Raw genomic sequence first — 19,421 nt, forward strand, 5'->3', positions numbered from 1 at the left:
CGCACCGGAAAGCGCAGACCCCCACTAGGACAAACGACGTCAAACGAGTCGCAGGAAGCTGCTGGATTCTGGCGGCGCAAGAAAGTGGCGTATGGAAGACCCTACAAGAGACCTATGTCCAGTAGTGAACGTCTATCGGTTGATATAATCATGATGGTGAATATTAATAAAAATCTGTTTTATTTTTATTTTTATTGATTTGAAAATTTCCGTAGTTTAATCATATTTCACACCTGAAAGTAAAATCAATTTTTAAATCTGTTTGTTTTCAGCACGACAAAACAAAACCGATTTCATTTCTGGAATAGGTATGCATTTAAAATTTCATTTCGCAGAGACAATAGCTTGGGTCTGCATTTGTGCTCTAGACGGCCACGACACGCCACGAATAATGGCTCACACGACACGACAAGACAATACTGAGGGTTTAAATATGTACCAAACACGTACCTACATTTATAAGGGGTTTCCCTCCGAACAATAGGCCTAAGTAGAGTAAAAACTAAAAACTTTGGTGTTGAGCGTATTATTTCTTTAATAATCATTTCAAAAACTGTAAAGCCTTATTAAGAAATAAAGATGGACAAATGGACAGGCAAGTTCATCCAAATAAAGTTGCGACTTTACTTTGTTCGGCAATGAAGGAATATAAAGAAGAAAACAGGCCAAGTGCGAGTCAAACTCGAAATTTCCGTCTCTTGGACGGATATATATTGATTTGTTATTGCTTGAACACTAATTATTTATTATTGCTTGTTGTTTTACTATATTTTTATAGTATATATACTATATTCTACATTCTGATCAAATTTAAATTTTTTATGTATTATCGTTTAGAGCTGAAACAAATAACGTTGCTGAAAAAAATTTTAGAGGTTTAATTTGGGTTTCTTTTTTATTATCTTCCGTGATTGGGGCTATACCTACTCCGTAGAATATTCTGTGAAAATTTCTAACGAATAGCTAGCTACTTGATTGAAGCTCTCTCTACCTCTGTGACAGATAGATGAACGGATAGACAAACAACGGAGGATTGTAATAGGATCCGTTTGGTATCCTTTGGGTACAAAACGCTAAAAAATTATTTGACGCGTCTTCACGATACCCTGTCGATTGGTGAAAACTTGAATAGAAGTCTTTCAATGCACTATTTAGATAATATTATGTTTAGTTACCTACCAATAGTTCCTGATTCCTTATCACTGATCAGCATTCACATATAATCGTGTCGTAGTCTCTAAACTTACCTATACCGTTCAATCCACGTCACTACTTCACCAATTAGAGCCGCTGCTATTGAAATGAATTCAATTTGAGAGGAGATCGCCGCATGAGCATAGCATGCGCCAGGAATTATTATGATCAATATCCTCAGCTCACATATCGTGTCGTAGTCTGTAAACTTACCTACACCGTTCAATCCACGTCACTACTTCACCAATAATTAGATCCGCTGCTATTGAAATGAATTCAATTTGAGAGGAGATCGCTGTGTGAGCATCGCATGCGCCAGGAATTATTATGACCAATATCCTCAGCTCACATATCGTATCGTAGTCTCTAAACTTACCTACAGCGTTCAATCCACGTCACTACGTCACCAATTAGAGCCGCTGCTATTGAAATGAATTCAATTTGAGAGGAGATCGCCGCGTGAGCATCGCCCGCGCCACGAATTATGACCAATATCCCCATATTCATATATTGTGTGCATATGAATTCGAAGGCTGGCTTTTAACTGGCCAATATTTTGGGAGTTTTTATTGGACTATCTGAAATTATGTGATAGTTGGATTTTAAACTATTTTATCCTATTTTCGATTGTTGTAAGACCGATTTTTCATCAGACTGATATCACTAATAACCATAATAAAAAATGAAAATGAAAAAAAATCTTTATTATTCTCTTTACATTGCCTTAAAAATAAAGAACGGTTACAACTGTTTTAGTTAGAAACTGTGTTACAGTTGTTAACGCCCATCTCCAGATTGAGAAATTAGGTACAAAAGAAATAAAATAAAAAGCACAATGTTAAAAATCAATGAAAATTATGTTAGATTAATGTATGTGTGTGTGTTTGTGTGTGTGTGTGTGTGTGTGTGTGTGTGTGTGTGTGTGTGTGTGTGTGTGTTTTTCTGTGTATAAGATGTGTGAATGGATTATTTCAAAGTTACGATAAGAAAGTGCCTTGAGCCATTGAGTTATAAGTATTTTACACGTTCGTTGATTCGCGGGGTAAATATTTAAGTGATAATTTACTTTGTAGTATATTATTGGGCTAGCATAATATAAATGTTTACTAGCCAGTTCTGTTCTGCAGGATTTGATCACGATTTGACATACCTTATCGGGTCTTCTTAATAGGTAAATAATAATTATTACAGATTGCTATCTTCGATCTGGGGATCTATCAATTATTATTACTACAAGCATGACCTTGCGCAAAATGATAAAATTATATTTGTGACGTACCTACTTATGTTTTTGCAAACGTCATAATAATTCGTACAATAATAGATTAATCTCAATGTCAACTTTGTTCGATTCTAAGATTAGATTTCCTATAGATATCTGCTGTAGTAGGACATATTTTATTGTTTTTAAAACGTATTTAGGTAATTGATTTTGATAATTTTCAATTTTTTAGTTTAACTGTTGTTATTTCCTTTCATTGCATTGCATGGTATGTATGGACCAACTAATAATGTATTTTTAAAGCGAGGTCATTTCAACGCATCCATAAAAATAATTTATGAACCAATGACACATATTATTATAAGTCTCGCAAATTGCTAATCCGCGTGGCCGCCATTTTAGTCACGTCAGCACTGGACTGAAGTTTCGAGCTGATGGTAGATTTTTACTTAAATATATACGTCAAATGAAGTCAAAATGACGTCATTTTGATGTTAATGAGACATGGTTCCAGCACAATAGCAATTTGCGGGACTTATAAGTCATTGTTTTTATAACTTTAATTGTGTTAGATGGGAAATAAAAATATACCTGGTCGAGCGAGACCAATAATTAATCTATGCCTGGTCGTATGAAAAATGAAAGTTTGACCATGACATCTTGACAGCTTTTATTACAACGGCTTAGATCCGCTGCTATTGAAATGAATTCAATTTGAGAGGAGATCGCTGTGTGAGCATCGCATGCGCCAGGAATTATTATGACCAATATCCTCAGCTCACATATCGTATCGTAGTCTCTAAACTTACCTACAGCGTTCAATCCACGTCACTACGTCACCAATTAGAGCCGCTGCTATTGAAATGAATTCAATTTGAGAGGAGATCGCCGCGTGAGCATCGCCCGCGCCACGAATTATGACCAATATCCCCATATTCATATATTGTGTGCATATGAATTCGAAGGCTGGCTTTTAACTGGCCAATATTTTGGGAGTTTTTATTGGACTATCTGAAATTATGTGATAGTTGGATTTTAAACTATTTTATCCTATTTTCGATTGTTGTAAGACCGATTTTTCATCAGACTGATATCACTAATAACCATAATAAAAAATGAAAATGAAAAAAAATCTTTATTATTCTCTTTACATTGCCTTAAAAATAAAGAACGGTTACAACTGTTTTAGTTAGAAACTGTGTTACAGTTGTTAACGCCCATCTCCAGATTGAGAAATTAGGTACAAAAGAAATAAAATAAAAAGCACAATGTTAAAAATCAATGAAAATTATGTTAGATTAATGTATGTGTGTGTGTTTGTGTGTGTGTGTGTGTGTGTGTGTGTGTGTGTGTGTGTGTGTGTGTGTGTGTGTTTTTCTGTGTATAAGATGTGTGAATGGATTATTTCAAAGTTACGATAAGAAAGTGCCTTGAGCCATTGAGTTATAAGTATTTTACACGTTCGTTGATTCGCGGGGTAAATATTTAAGTGATAATTTACTTTGTAGTATATTATTGGGCTAGCATAATATAAATGTTTACTAGCCAGTTCTGTTCTGCAGGATTTGATCACGATTTGACATACCTTATCGGGTCTTCTTAATAGGTAAATAATAATTATTACAGATTGCTATCTTCGATCTGGGGATCTATCAATTATTATTACTACAAGCATGACCTTGCGCAAAATGATAAAATTATATTGTGACGTACCTACTTATGTTTTTGCAAACGTCATAATAATTCGTACAATAATAGATTAATCTCAATGTCAACTTTGTTCGATTCTAAGATTAGATTTCCTATAGATATCTGCTGTAGTAGGACATATTTTATTGTTTTTAAAACGTATTTAGGTAATTGATTTTGATAATTTTCAATTTTTTAGTTTAACTGTTGTTATTTCCTTTCATTGCATTGCATGGTATGTATGGACCAACTAATAATGTATTTTTAAAGCGAGGTCATTTCAACGCATCCATAAAAATAATTTATGAACCAATGACACATATTATTATAAGTCTCGCAAATTGCTAATCCGCGTGGCCGCCATTTTAGTCACGTCAGCACTGGACTGAAGTTTCGAGCTGATGGTAGATTTTTACTTAAATATATACGTCAAATGAAGTCAAAATGACGTCATTTTGATGTTAATGAGACATGGTTCCAGCACAATAGCAATTTGCGGGACTTATAAGTCATTGTTTTTATAACTTTAATTGTGTTAGATGGGAAATAAAAATATACCTGGTCGAGCGAGACCAATAATTAATCTATGCCTGGTCGTATGAAAAATGAAAGTTTGACCATGACATCTTGACAGCTTTTATTACAACGGCAACGACAAGAAAGTGTCGAAGTGCCTTCATATTATAAGATACCTTCGTAGAGCTATGACAATATAATTTTAGTTTATGTCAATACGATCACCAAGAGAGGGATTGAGGATATTAGAAATAGGATCGAATTCAAGGTATAGTCCTTACAAAATAAGTTGTCACTCGCCATTTTAACTCTATGTGGAAATAAATCTATTTTAAACATGACACTACTGTCATGTCTAAAATAGATTTAAAGTTAAAATGGCGCGTGATAACTCATTTTGTACGCATTATATAACAATTTAATACAATCACCAATGTATACAATACACATCAAATTTTAAAAAAATACGGGCGATCGAAAATGTTCCTTAAATCATCTCAGAAGACAAAAAAAAAACTTGTGTCACACACGAAAACCTATTGGTTTTAGCACTGATAGCAGACATAATTGGTTAACTGTCTCCTTAATTATAGATATCTTACAATAATGACTGTCTCGGTCTAGAAACTAAACATTTGAAATGAAATGATAATATAAAATATAGGATTGCATGGGTCCTTCTCTGGGATCCAAGCTATCTCTCTACCAAATGTCGTTAAAATCGATTGAACGGATGGGCCGTGAAAAGCTAGCAGACAGGCAAACAGACAGACAGCCACACTTTTGCATTTATAAAATTAGTATGGATGACGCATTTATTTGTGCTGTTCACTAATTACGCGCCACATTTACAGACCTAGCGACCTTTGATAGTAATTATTGAAACATAGGTAGGATAACGCGAAAAGTTTTACTCCTCACGCGCCATTTTAACCTTTTGTGTCAAATTTCATGTAAAAAATACGATTTTAGTCCTTATTTCAAAGTTGATAACCGTACTTTTGACATGACAGTTGACTCGTAGAGTTAAAATGGTGCGTGAGGAGACATTTCGGATAGACTATAGTATACCTACCTAATATTAGGTAAATAACTAAATAGAGATTTAAGACAATCTACTCGGTAGGAAGCATTCCAATTTCCAAACTAGTGATAGTTTCAGTGACGATTCAAAAAACTTATAAAAGTTCTAATGCTAAAAAAATGCTACACAAGAATATGTGGGTACGAAGTTTACCTTCTTCAGATATCTGTAATTGAGCGCTATAGATAGAGATACGAATAAGTTATCACTTCATAGGATGTGGTTCCAGATAGAGTAAATAATTAATTCTATATAAAGGTATGATTCCGAACCACGCTGCACGCAGCAGCGCTGCTGGAACAGTGCTGTCACCAGCTGTCACAGTCCTGTCGCGGCACTACTGGTCCCCATACATACAATCTCTATAAGCTTATATGACATTAAGTACATTCCGAGCTAGGCAGCAATGTTCTGCTACATTGCTGCCGCGACATTGCTGCCTAGCTCGGAATGTAATGTCATATAAGCTTATAGAGATTGTGTGGGGACCAGGTAGTGCCGTGACAGGACTGTGACAGCACTGTTGCGGCAGCGCTGCTGCGTGCAGCGTGGTTCGGAATCATACCTTAATAATTAATCTCGTTCGTTAAGTGTAAATTGCCTTTTATTATGGTATAGAATCTTCAGTCACATGACGTAATCACTAATCAATGAATGATACCTACCTATGGCCCGTACTACAATTCAGTGAGTACGCGTGTGATAGGAGTATAGGGAGTAGCTATCTACCTACCTGTACCATAAGTAATAGCTTACCGTCAGTCGTAAAGAGGGAGTGGTGGCCAAGCCCAGGGACAACGACCCATTTATAACAAACAAAGTATTACCGAATGGCTAGGTTTTGCTAAATACATGAAATATTCCAACCGCTAACACACAAGTGTTAATTATTTTGTTGCGGTAGGCGCTTTCAGTAGATACAATTTTACTCATTAACGAGTTAATGAAAACGGGTTTAAAGGGCTATAACCAATGATATTAGAATATCATTGGCTATAACGCTTATAATATTATGTTAGATTATTTTATAACTAGTAGGTATCCGTATGGTGTCTATTTTCAGGATTCCGTACCTCAAAATGAAAAAAGGAACCCTCATAGGATCACTTTGTTGTCTGTATGTCTGTCTGCCCGTTTGTCCGTCGTGTCTGTTAAGAAAACCTATAGGGTACTTTCCGTTGACCTAGAATCATGAAAGGAAGGTAGGTAGGTCTTACACCGCAAGTAAAGGAATCAATCCGAAAACCGTTAATATTTATTTTTACGCATAAAAGTTTTTGATTTATCGTGCAAAATGTCGAAAAAATACGACTGTAATACGGAACCCTCGGTGCGTGAGTCTGAATCGCACTTGGCCGACTCAAAAGTCACGCAATCAAGACAAGAGGGTACCGAAAGGGAGGGCGTGGGCCGATTTTTATGCTAAGCGACTGACTAAGCTTGGCGATCGCGGGTGTCCGGCTATTAGGAGTCTATTGGTGGTGGTCTGTACTGCCTAGCCATAGGCTGTGGCTCACAGAAAAAAACCGCCTTACCGCTATGTCAGACCAGAGGAAAATTAATTCCATAACGCAGTACAGGACAAGTGTCATTGGTCGATGTTTCATCGACTTTTGAGTTTGACACAAAAATGATAAATGATTTGTTGATGACAAGTATTTGCTGTATAAAATTTCCATTTGTAGGTTTATTCCACTGACACATATACCTAATAGGTATGCTACAGGTCGAGATGGCAATCGGAGTGGAGACACCCCGCACACCCGCACAGCGCACCCCTTACCCCGTGCGGGATAGCGCGGACGACGTGCGGGTGCCCGGGGCGTCACCCCGCCTTATACCCCGATTGCCATCTCGACCTGTCGCGTACTATAGTTTCTTTTCAGATAATAGGTAGGTAGGTACTTACCTTCCTTGATAAAGTTTGTCCTAATGGTCCTAAGTAACAAAAGTCAAACAATTTACATAGGAAACCACTAGGTCAGCTGATAGCGACTCGGGTTAGAAATATGCGAAAAATAAAAATCTACGCGAACGAAGTCACAGATAAAACCAGTTATTGCAATGAAACGTGCTACGTACGACCTCGTTCTAATTTCATCTTTGAAGACCCAACAGTGTGCTTTGCAATTTCGGAAGCAATTTTTTCTGAATTGGCTAACGTCGTTACATCGTTCATGGTTACTACTACCGAATTACAGTGCGCAGCAGAAAGTAATGTGCATCGACCTTTAGAAAGAGATAGCGGATTCGTAGAGCGTTGCCTCTGTCGTAGAGACCGACAAAACATCACACATCAGCGTCCCATTTTAACTTTATGTTTCAACTGTCGGTCGGTGCAAATGAGGTGCCATTGTGGAGTCTTAAAAAAATATGAAGTACTTATAGACAATTCGCGCAGCTAATAAGCTAATTGGCACCGACCCCAAAAAATATTATTATAGAACTAAATTAACTCTGGAATACATCATAATATTATGTTCGGAAATAAATTAAATTGTTTTTTAACATTTAGTGTACGAACACTTAGGTATTGAAGTCGGTTTTTTTTTGTATTTTTTTATATATTGAAACTTGAACCAGAAGTTTTTGCCTAGATTCAATAAATACAGTTAGCTTTTTAGGGACTGTTGGTTGCTGTAGAGTTATTGTGCACAAGCGAACTAGCCATGTCGTTGCACACACAAAACCATTGTTTAAGTATAGCAGTGACTTCATGACATGCGCGATTATTTTAGTCGCAGTTGATTTCCTGTGACCCTATAGTAATTTGTAACATTAACACAGCAGCTGCGTCACACACCAGATATTTTATTGGTGCGTAACCTCATTAGTTGAATGAACTATAATTGACATACCGACTGACCTGCCAATTAGGTGGTCAATGTAAAAACTGTATTTTGTATTCGATGAATTGTTCAGCTCTCTTGAGATGTAGCAAATATTTTTCCAAGCGGTACCTACTCATATAATAAATTATTTAAATATACCAAAGGTGACCGACTGACTGACTGACTGGTCTGTCAACGCACAGCTCAAACTTCTGGACTGATCAGGCTATTATGACGCAGGCATCCGCTAAGAAAGGATTTTTGAATATTCAAACCCTAAGGGGGTGAACTAGGGCTTTTAAATTTGTCTAGTCCACGCGGACGAAATCGCGAGCATAAGCTAGTATAATATTGTAGTTTTAAAAACTATACTTATAGTCCACGATAGGTCTAGATAGCAATCGGGGAGGCAACGTCCCGCACACCCGCATAGCCCCCGCGCTAACCTGATGCGGGCGAGCGCGGGTGACTTTCGGGTGTACGGGGCGTCCCCACAACACATACCCCGATTGCCATCTCAACCTGTCGCATAGGTAGCTCCTATACTTAGGTACTTGTTTTTCATAAATAAATGCTTTAAAATTATAAAAATAAAACCAATGAAATATAACCGATTCCTAAATTCATTATCATCATCATCATCATGATCAACCCATCATCGAGTCACTACTGAGGATAGATCTCCTCTCAGAATGAGAAGGCTTTAGGACATAGTCCGCCACGCTGGCCTAGTGCGGATCGCCAGACTTCACATACCTTTGAGAACATTACCTATGGATAACTCTCAGGCATGCACGATGTTTTCCTTTACCGTTAAAACAAGTGATATTTAATTGTTTAAAACGCACATAACTTCGAAAAGTTAGAGGTACGTGCCCGGGATCGAACTCGGACCTCTAATTAAGAGGCTGTCGTCTTAATAATTAAGAATTTCTAGTAACTAGGATTAAAAATAATTCTAAATCCGCTGCTGGCAAAATAGCTGTTTTTTATAAACTGGTTTTTGTATTTTATTTGGAAAAATTCTCACTTTTTTAAAATAAGTGTTACCTAAAATATAACTTACTCTTAACTTGTGGAAATTAATAATTTATCATTCTAAACTATAGATATAATAAAGAACTCACCTAAAGAAAACAAACTGAGAAAGAAGACCGCTTGTGTCCACTTCATTTTTGTACACGTTCACAGACGACCATCAAAAAACACAACCGCGAATTTTTGAATATTGCAAAGACCGCACGTGCCTGAAACTTTTTCTAAACGGATCCCGTTCCTCATACGGCACCCGACTGTGACTGCGCCTGTATAACTACCGTTTTTCAAACAGCGGTGTGGACTCAACCTTTGACACGCATGCGCACTATTGACCTCCCTTAAGAGCAAATTAAACTCCAACTTTATTATAAATAGCGTGCTCGACAATAAATCTGACAGGCGGCATAATGGGCCAGTTTTTTTTACAACGCCGCGCATACTGTATTATTTCAAAAGTGTTTGTAACAAGTCGAGTTTGAAATCAGATTGAAATCTAAAAATGCTTTCAAAGTGCGCTAAAATACGACGAATTAAACTAAAATTAAAAATTAGTGTATTAGTTTGCTGTTATTAAACTTTATTCTATGTATATTAATTGTATTAGTACCTACCTACTCTTAAGTGTATTTATAAAGAGAGCGATATTTTTATTGTCTAGATAATAATGTATCTTTTAGGTTTATTCGTCTTAGGGTTTATTTATTTATTTATTCTATTTCGGTACACTAACAGTAAGTAATTTACAAATCGCTTAATTTAAGTCTTTTTCTGTTTGACATGCCATACACAGTTTTGGACAATAATCATTATCTGGTTTCATCGGCTTATAAATGTTTAAGTTATGCAGGTAATAAATAATAATCATTATTGTACGTATCTCTTTGCCGAATAACAAATTATTTTTCCAAATAAGTATTCAGAAAACAATTCAATTAGTTAGAAAGTATTAATTAAGTAAGTAAGTAACTACAGCTCTACATTGTTTTTTTTAATTTTGTAAGTAACTAGCTTACATTTGCATTTTACGTTCCACATTACATATTGCGGAAAATATTTTCTTCTCTATCGTAAAACACGATCACATCATGGATATCGAAAAAAACCTTCTTTATTCTAGCTGTACGTATAGATAAAGACTCATGAAAATGCGGTCAGTGGCCCTAAAATTGTATCATTACAAAACACTGTGACAAAACAGCAAAAAAAATTATCTATTGATTCTAATCGGTTTGATTTGTGTTTTTTTAAATTTGTATACTGAGGCTGGCTGCAACCAGACCTGCTGGCATTTACTGTTGACTTGAAGGTTGTAGAACCTGGTAACCTGAATAACCTACCTATATCAGTACCCATAATATAAATGCGAAAATATGTTTGTTTGTTGGTTTGTCCTTCAATCACGTTGCAACGGAGCAACGGATAGACGTGATTTCTTGCATGGGTATAGGTTAAAACCTGGATAGTGACATGGGCTACTTTTTATCCAGGGAATTCAAAGAGTTTCCACGGGATTTTTAAAAACCTAAATCCACGCGTACGAAGTCGCGGGCATCAGCTAGTTAAAAATATTTAGTTACGCTTGAAATAAATAAATACATACTAGCTGATCCGCCCGGCTTGATTTGTGTGGAATTTTATATAGGTACTTACATAATACCTACCCTAACTTTTGGATAAAGTAGCTTTCTAATGGTGAAAGTAATATTAAAATCGGTTCAGTAGCTGCAGAGTTTATGGATTGCAAACAAACAAACAAATCTTTCTTATTTATAATATTATATTATGTAGTATAAATATTACATTATAGTAAGTATACGAATAGAAGAAGATAAAAGGCGAACGTGCGATGAAGACGTGCCGAACATGATACGTAGATGACTTTTAATTGAGTTTAAAACTTATTATTAGTTCAGTTGTTCATAGATAGGTAATATGGCAGACGCTGTGCGTCTTCGGATATCCTGTGCCAAGTAATTTTGGGTCAGTAAGTGAGTGCCCCTCGTAAGTTACACGATTTGGACGAGTTATGGCTGCGTCCTGCCAAATTTCTTGGTCTATGCGTCACACCATGAACCGGTGACCTAATTCTCTATAATATCATTTGTCTTTTGTTTAAAATTTTAATTCACCTACTTTTCTATTGCCGGAGCCTTCATAATCAAATAGTGAATTTTTAATACTTGCCCACAATGACTACCTAACATTTTATATGCTACATTATATGATTATCAATTTCCAGGTGCCGGCATCGGCACCAATGCCAAATGTCAGAGGAAAAATTGTCCACGCTTAAATCGCGTTTTTCCACACTGACAACGGCAATGGTACGGCAATGATTCCCACCGGTGTCATCGCCGGCAATCAATTTTCGTACACGTTTGCCCCCAAGTTTGCTGTTTCGATGCTGATGACAGCGGCATTGTGCTTTGAAAAAACATCCATTAGATAAAATCGTTGTAAGCACGCACCTTTCAGCACTAATTTGATTAATTGGTTTTTTATCAATATTGGTATTGAGTTCATTATATTTAATGCAGTTTCAATATTCTCGATAATTAGCTGCTCGATGACAAGCATTATAATCAAAGATAATTAAACGTACTACAGATAAGACAAAGCGACTAAAATAAACAGGAGACCGAAATAAGCAACAACATAAAGAGACCATTTTGTCACTTTTTTAGCTCTATAACACAAATCATTTTATTCATAGTATCGCTAAGATGACTGCTAATCTAAACTTACTAGAATGTCGTTTTTTTTAATCACTGCCGCCAACTTCGATTGAGTATGAAGATGATGATGATGATGATCACTAAACCGAAATGGCTGATCTCATACTCTCAATAATGTTATCTTTTCCGCAGGAATTAAATATTGTGAAATGGATAAGACAATTTTTAGATATGACAATTTAGTTAAGAGATAATGTTCAAGCATATCAGTACCTACTATTGTTGATCGAGCGAAGCGAAGGTCTCTGAGTAAACTTGAGAGAAATTGCACTTGTCCGTCTGTCTGTCAGAGCCTTATAACTTCTGAATTACTGAACGTTATTACTTGAAATTTAAACATAATATGTATGTAATGATGGCTTTCAGCCGAATATTGCATAAAAAATATAAAAAGCTTTATTTCAGGGGGTTTCCCATACGAAAAGGGGGCTTTTAAGTGGATATTAAATTCGACGCTCAAAATTAAAAAATGATAAAGGAACAAAACTATTTCATTTCTCACATAACTTCACAATAATGTTAATAGATAGCGCTTTCAACAAAATTGTGAAGTGAATCAACTTTTTGCGTCTAATGTTAAAAGTTAACTATCACGTCATATTTAAAACTATCTTATGGTAATTCTGAGATACTGCGAGGTTCTTAGTTCGAGGTGAACCACTAATAGTAAGGTAGTACTATTAAACGAATAACACTGAATTCCGTCATCTCCAAAGATCTTTATCAAATCGTTACAAAAAAAACTGACCTGATGAAGTAATCCTCCAAATATAAAAGGAAACATATATTTTGAATTTGAAACGAAAATTATTGTCTTCGATTACACTTCAATAGCCGCTCTAAGAGATTACTATAATCTCTTTGACTTGACCTATCCTTTGTTTGATATTCGTTTACACCTCGCACCTAGCACTAAAAGCTATCAATAGAGTATTATACTATCCACACAAACAGGGACTGCTGTTAAATAAATATTTAGTTTCCTTGGAGTGCTGGATTACTTAGATAACTGGAAACTTGAAAGTAAACCTCGATACTTGTTACATAGACGTCGTTATGTAGACGTCCAATATCTAATAGTCATTCCAAATGGAAGTCAGCGAACTTTGAAGGTAAAAATGACTACCTAGCTTCATGTACAAGAGCAACATAGTGAAACATAGCGGCATGCCACAGGGTTGCGTATGGGCCACATGTTAGGTATAAGCCATACGCAGCCAATAACTTCAAAATGAAATCAAAAATTAAAGTCAATAATTTAAGCATGTCATTAAAAAGTTTTTTTATGTTTAATTTAGAATCACAATATGTATAAAATAATATATCCTTATCTATTTAGTACGTCGCGATCTTTTGTTAGCGATAAGTAAATGGTAACAAGATATTGGAGTGTAAACTGTAAGGGTCTATTAATTGATTATACCGAACATCTCTAACTTTGTTACAGAATCCTCAAGTTCCAAGTTCTTACAAAATTAGTTACCAACTATTTATATCAAAATATTTTGAACAATATCTATAGCTAACGATTAAGTTTTTATATAAGTAAATTGGTTACCTACTTCGGTAAAATACAATAGGCTACTTTTGGTTCAGGGAAATCAAAGAGTTTACAAAAAGTCTCACGGGATTTTAAAAACCCTAAATATCTAAACATGGTCGTAATTTCGGGCAGCATCTACTTGGTTCAGATCTAGCATTCTGCAGACATAGAATACTTTTATTCCGGAAAATCAAAGAGTTTTCCACGGGATTTTTAAAGTACACGCGGACAAATTCGCCGGCATCATGTACATATTTTAATACATTGAAGACTATTTTGTTATTTTCTAATTTTATTATTTTCCATGTGAATGAAATTACATCAAAAAATCCTTATCTAATCAGTTGACCAATTAAATAAATCTAGTAAAGCGGCAGAACGTTTGATGTCATATTAATCTATGATCAAGTTTTATGATAATATCTTTCACATAGATATATCGCAACTACATAAATAGATTTTTTTTCCATCGGTAACAGACTTACGATTGAAGTGTCTTTAGAAGTATACAGAAATATGCTGAGTTTTATTATTATTACTGTCGCTTGTGCATTAGGTAAGATAGCGCTTTTATCTTAATAAGAGTTCAACCTTTTTCTAACTAAAATATAAGTGAAACCTCTCAGCTAAATCGGGAATACCGACCAAGTGCGAGTCAGACCCGCGCATCTCTCTCTTTACACTTTGAACCAAAAAAAACAGACCGAATTGAGAACTACCTCCTTTTTGGAAGTCGGTTAAAATACAATTTTCGGTTTTAGGTAAATAAATATCCCAGTTCTGTAACTCAGAATGAGTCTATGACCTAAGGATCCGTGACTTACGGATGCGGATGGACAGAAATCAGAATGACATTAACAGGGTTCCGTTTTGACTTTAGGAACCCTAAAAATTTTGAGGGCAACTTATTTCTTTGAATATTTAAATAACTTTATGACTGTAAAAAAATTATAGATAACTAGATTTTGCCCTATTTCACCCGCATGGATATAGAATTTTTTGAGAGAAAAAGTATGCTGTCCTAAAAATTTAAGTATGCTGTATATTATAATATTTTTTAAGTAGGTATCCTATGTCCGAAAAATTTAAAAAGATTATTTTATTGTTCACAGCTTGCAATGCAGATCCGATTGCACCCCTACAAGGGAGTTTTAATAAGTACTTCATCTATTCAAGGTTCGTATTACTTACTTAATTTTTTAAATAAAATGTTTTGATTAAAATCCACCTATAATTTAAATTATATAATAGCTTAGCACCTAGGATTTGAATAATGTATTTTTTGTATGATTCTGTTGGTGGTTTATAAAAAAAAAAAAAAGCGTAGATCCCCACTTTAAAAGGATTTTGAGAATTTCCACACAAACGAAACTTAAAAGAAACATGAATCCAGACGAAATAGCAGGAAATAGCTAGTAAGCAAAAGTAAGTATAGAAACTAAGCAATAGAAGCGTTCTGTTAGGATACAAAAGATCTATTCGTCTATAGATCTCAGAGCTACAAATGCAATTGTAAAAGGTATTATTGTAGAGGCACTCTTAGATTGTACTTTGCTCTAAAGTTAAGTACAACAATATTATAATTAATACCAAATCCTGAAACTCCTGGCAAAAAACTAAATCCTCTTCAACAAAAAAGATAAAACTGCTTATACTAAGTATACTAGTACATAATTTAGTTCTTAGTCACCTATACAAATGTTAATATCTAAATATATAAAAAGGAAGAGGTGACTGACAGACTGACTGACTGATCTATCAACGCACAGCGGAAACTACTGGTCGGATCGGGCTGAAATTTGGCGTGCAGCTACGCTATTATGACGTAGGCATCCGCTAAAAAGGATTTTTTGAATTCAACCCCTAAGCGGGTGAAATACGGGTTTGAAATTTGTGTAGTCCACGCGGACGAAGTCGCGAGTATAAGCTAGTTGTACATAAGAAACGAGGAAGTAAATAGCTTGCTAGAGTCCGTGTCGTTACAAAAACTCGCGGTCTGACAGTAAAATAGCAAGGAAGAAACTAGATCAAAATTCAAAATCCTCTCCGATAGTCAATACTACCTAGTATTTAGTTACCTATACAAGTGTTAAAAGTAATACACATTACAGACAATTTACTCGTGATCCTGTTGAACTGGATGCGGCAAACGTTACCGCTTCAATTGAAGCCCTATCCATCGATAGAAATACAACTATCATAGTACATGGACATGAAGGCTCTGGTACCACTTCCTTGAACCCTACCGTGAAAGACGGTATGTATTTTTAATCCTTTTATATATATACTTGCGATTGACATAGAAAACTTGCGACTCCCCGTATAATTGACGCGCTATTTTTATGACACAGTAGCTTCTATTATTCTATATCTACGGCTCTAGGTTGGTAGCCTTTTCGACCCTCAAACTTTCGCTAAACAGCTGCTGCAGAAACTTTCTCGGAGAAACGCGTTAGTGACGCAATTTACCCAGTGCTCTAGACCTTCTGAAATTAGGTTTTCACTTGTATCATGAATTTATCGTCAGTTTGCGGTAAAAAGGTCACATGAACCGCGTATAGTGCCGTGCGCCGCTTATGCATTTCAGCAAGAAATTACTTGTTTAAGGAAAACTAAAGTAGGTACAGTGCGACAAGGCTCTCTTGGCACTTAAATGACATTGACAGGGGGGCGCTGTTGGAGAAAAAAGGCTTAGAATATTCAAACAAGAACAAATGGGACACTTGACGGTAACGTTAATTCCGATTTTCGCCACGCGCCAAGATAGCCTTGTCGCACTGTATACCTATCAACACGATGGTTACGTCACGTTTATCACTTTATTATTTTGCAGCTGCCCTCGAAAGTGAAGACATGAACGTCATCGTAGTGGACTGGTCGGTGTACGCCGGCCAGAGTTACAGCAACGCAGTGGGTGCGGTCCCCAGTGTTGGCACAGCCTTAGCAAGGCTTATCCAACAGTTGATTGACCAATCAGTCGTCACTTTAGACACATTGCACTTGATTGGATTCGATCTGGGAGCTCATGTCGTCGGCTTCACTGGAAGAGCTCTCGATGGAAAGGTTGCAAGAATAACTGGTACGAAAAAAATATGTTAATCTTTATTTTAGGTCGAGCTGTTCTGTAGCAGTTTTTTTTTCAAACATTTTATCACTCATGGTTGTATCTATCAGAAAGCGCTCTACAATACGTACCTCGGAAGAATTTCTACCTCTGGCGTAGAAAGAGTAAAAGAACCCTTTATTCCCCACAATCTAACGACCTCCGTGGCGCAGTGGTAAGCGCTGTGGTCTTATTAAAGGGATGACCCGAGTTCGATTCCCGGCAGTGGTTTGGAATTTTATAATTTCTAAATCTCTGGTCTGGTCTGGTGGGAGGCTTCCACCCTAACGGCAAAGCCGTACCGCCAAGCGATTTAGCGTTCCGGTACGATGCCGTGTAGAAACCCAAAGGAGCATGGGTTTAATACAGACTGCCATACACCGTCCAGGTCAGCCTGCTTCCATCTTAGGGACCTCCCCTCCCACTAATAAGACCACAGTGCTTATCACTGCGAAAATTGCATGGTAAGCAAACTCAATGTAAACGAGCTATCTTTGTATGTAGTTTGTTAGATTTCCGCAAAATATAATTCAATTTTAAAATTCTGGAATAGTGTTGCAAATAATTTTGATTATAGTGTACGATGTACAATTATTTTAGGTCTCAACCCATCTGGTCAACAATGGGGCACCAATTCTCGCCGCTTGAGCTTGAACGACGCTTTATACGTGGAAGTGATTCACACCGACGGCATAGGTCTCCTCGCGTATGGTGTTGGCGACGCCATCGGTCATGTGGATTTCTACCCTAACGGCGGAACTGGCCAGCCTGGCTGCTTATTTAACAACAAATGCGCTCATAACCGCGCTTGGGAACTTATGGCTGCATCCCTTACACACAATCTGTTGATCGGCAACAGGTGTGGAAACTGGCATCAGGTCTCGGTGAACGCATGCCGTGGTTACCAGCTGACAATGGGAAATAATGACCATGTTAAACTTGGGTAAGCATTTCTTACTTTGCATACTACGCGTATCTTGAAATGGGCTAATTAGTCGTAGGTGTGTACGTAAACAATTAATTCGCCATAAACGATTTTACTGTCACTCAACGGGCGATGGAGAGAGCTACGCTTGGAGTTTCTCTACGTGATTAAATTAGAAAATGAGATCTGTAGGACAACTAGAGTAACCGACATAGCTCAACGGGTTGCGAAGCTGAAGTGGCAATGGGCGGGGCACTTAGTTCGTATAAAACCGATAGACGTTGGGGTCTCAAGGTGCTGGAATGGCAACCTCACACCGGAAGACGCAGCATTGGAATACCCCGCCCACTAGGTGGACAGACGACATCAGACGAGTAGCAGGGAGCCGCTGGATTCAGGCGGCGAAAGACCGTGGCGTGTGGAAGTCCCTACAAGAGACCTATATCCAGCAGTGGACGTCTATCGGTTGATGATAATGATGATGATGAGGATGATGAAACAATTTAAATCTATTAAAACTTTTTATGCTGCTGTGTAGAAACCAAAGACGATGGGTTCAGTAGAGTTGGGTCCTCGAGTTCAAAAAGTCTTTACTTAATAGGTACCGTATTCCGATCCTATTACATTACTGCCTCCGATGTACATCCGTCCGTCCGTCTGTCATTGGGCTTGTATTTCGGGAACTGTAATAAGTAGACAGAGAGTTGAAATTTTCACAGAATGTGTATTTCTGTTGCCGCCATAACAGCAAATACTTAGTAAAAATTTTAAAAAGGCCGCCGTAAAAAAAACTAAGAAGTGTTATTAATCCTGTACGATGGTACGGAACCCTTCGTATACGAGTTTGATACGCACTTTACCGATTATCTTTAATCCAAGCACCTTTTCCTTTATTTTCAGGTCTGGAATGTTCAGGGTTAATACAAGAAGGACATATCCTTTCGCATAGGTGCGAGAGAAGAAAATCTAAATTTTCTTTTTATCTTCGAAAATAAACATGTAAATTAATAAGGTCTGCATTGTTATAGCTACATTAAAAAAGTTTTTTTTACTTTGTCTTTTTTTTTCATGAAACTTCACACACAAACCACAAAAAGTTTAAGCAGTTATTACTCCACTTCTATAGTGATTTATGATGTAGTACAAATTACACCAGAAGACAGGAAGTTTAATATTAAGTTTAAACGTATCCAAATATAGGGGACGACGACGATTTGATTCACTGTGTACCACCCCTGCATATGTTTACTACAGTTTATGTAGGAACGTGCTAGAACACCCAGAAGTTTTAATTCGTATGCTAAAAGAAGCGTAATAAATCATTCAAGACGGTAAACTAATATGTCATAAGATACTTGCAGCACATAAACAGCAAAGAAAAAAACCGTCCAAGTGCGGGTCAGGCTCGCGCTACGAGGGTTCCGTAATACAGTCGTATTTTTTCGACATTGTGCACGATAATTTTGTGCATCATATTTAAAAACTATGATGCACAAAAATAAATAAAAATCTGTTTTAGAATGCACAGATGAAGACCTTTC

At 36.6% G+C, this 19,421-nt stretch overlaps 2 protein-coding genes across 3 annotated transcripts in view; one reads left to right on the forward strand and one right to left on the reverse strand.

Moving 5' to 3' along the window:
- Nucleotides 1-9,847, reverse strand: part of LOC117984648 (neural cell adhesion molecule 2-like) — a 161,236-nt gene extending 151,389 nt beyond the window's left edge. For both annotated transcript variants that reach the window (XM_034971275.2, XM_069500206.1), the window contains exon 1: nt 9,664-9,847. In XM_034971275.2, the coding sequence (XP_034827166.1) occupies nt 9,664-9,709 (46 nt within the window). In that variant the 5' untranslated portion in view covers nt 9,710-9,847. The remainder of the gene's footprint in view (nt 1-9,663) is intronic.
- Nucleotides 9,848-14,368: 4,521 nt separating this feature from the next.
- On the forward strand, nt 14,369-18,921 carry LOC117984563 (lipase member H-B-like). The gene is made up of 6 exons (XM_069500230.1): nt 14,369-14,408; nt 14,965-15,028; nt 15,964-16,109; nt 16,686-16,931; nt 17,556-17,898; nt 18,781-18,921. The coding sequence occupies exons 1-6, from the start codon at nt 14,369-14,371 to the stop codon at nt 18,827-18,829; spliced, it is 888 nt and encodes a 295-aa protein (XP_069356331.1). The 3' UTR covers nt 18,830-18,921.
- The last annotated feature ends 500 nt before the right edge of the window (nt 18,922-19,421 follow it).

This window comes from Maniola hyperantus, chromosome 8 (assembly GCF_902806685.2).
Source record: "Maniola hyperantus chromosome 8, iAphHyp1.2, whole genome shotgun sequence".
NCBI classification, from domain to species: domain Eukaryota; kingdom Metazoa; phylum Arthropoda; class Insecta; order Lepidoptera; family Nymphalidae; genus Maniola; species Maniola hyperantus.

Coding starts and splice junctions, on each gene's coding strand:
- LOC117984563 (XM_069500230.1), top strand. CDS start 14,369: ATGCTGAGTTTTATTATTATTACTGTCGCTTGTGCATTAG. Junction 15,029..15,963: donor AAGTACTTCATCTATTCAAG/GTTCGTATTACT, acceptor TACACATTACAG/ACAATTTACTCGTGATCCTG. Junction 16,932..17,555: donor AAAGGTTGCAAGAATAACTG/GTACGAAAAAAA, acceptor CAATTATTTTAG/GTCTCAACCCATCTGGTCAA.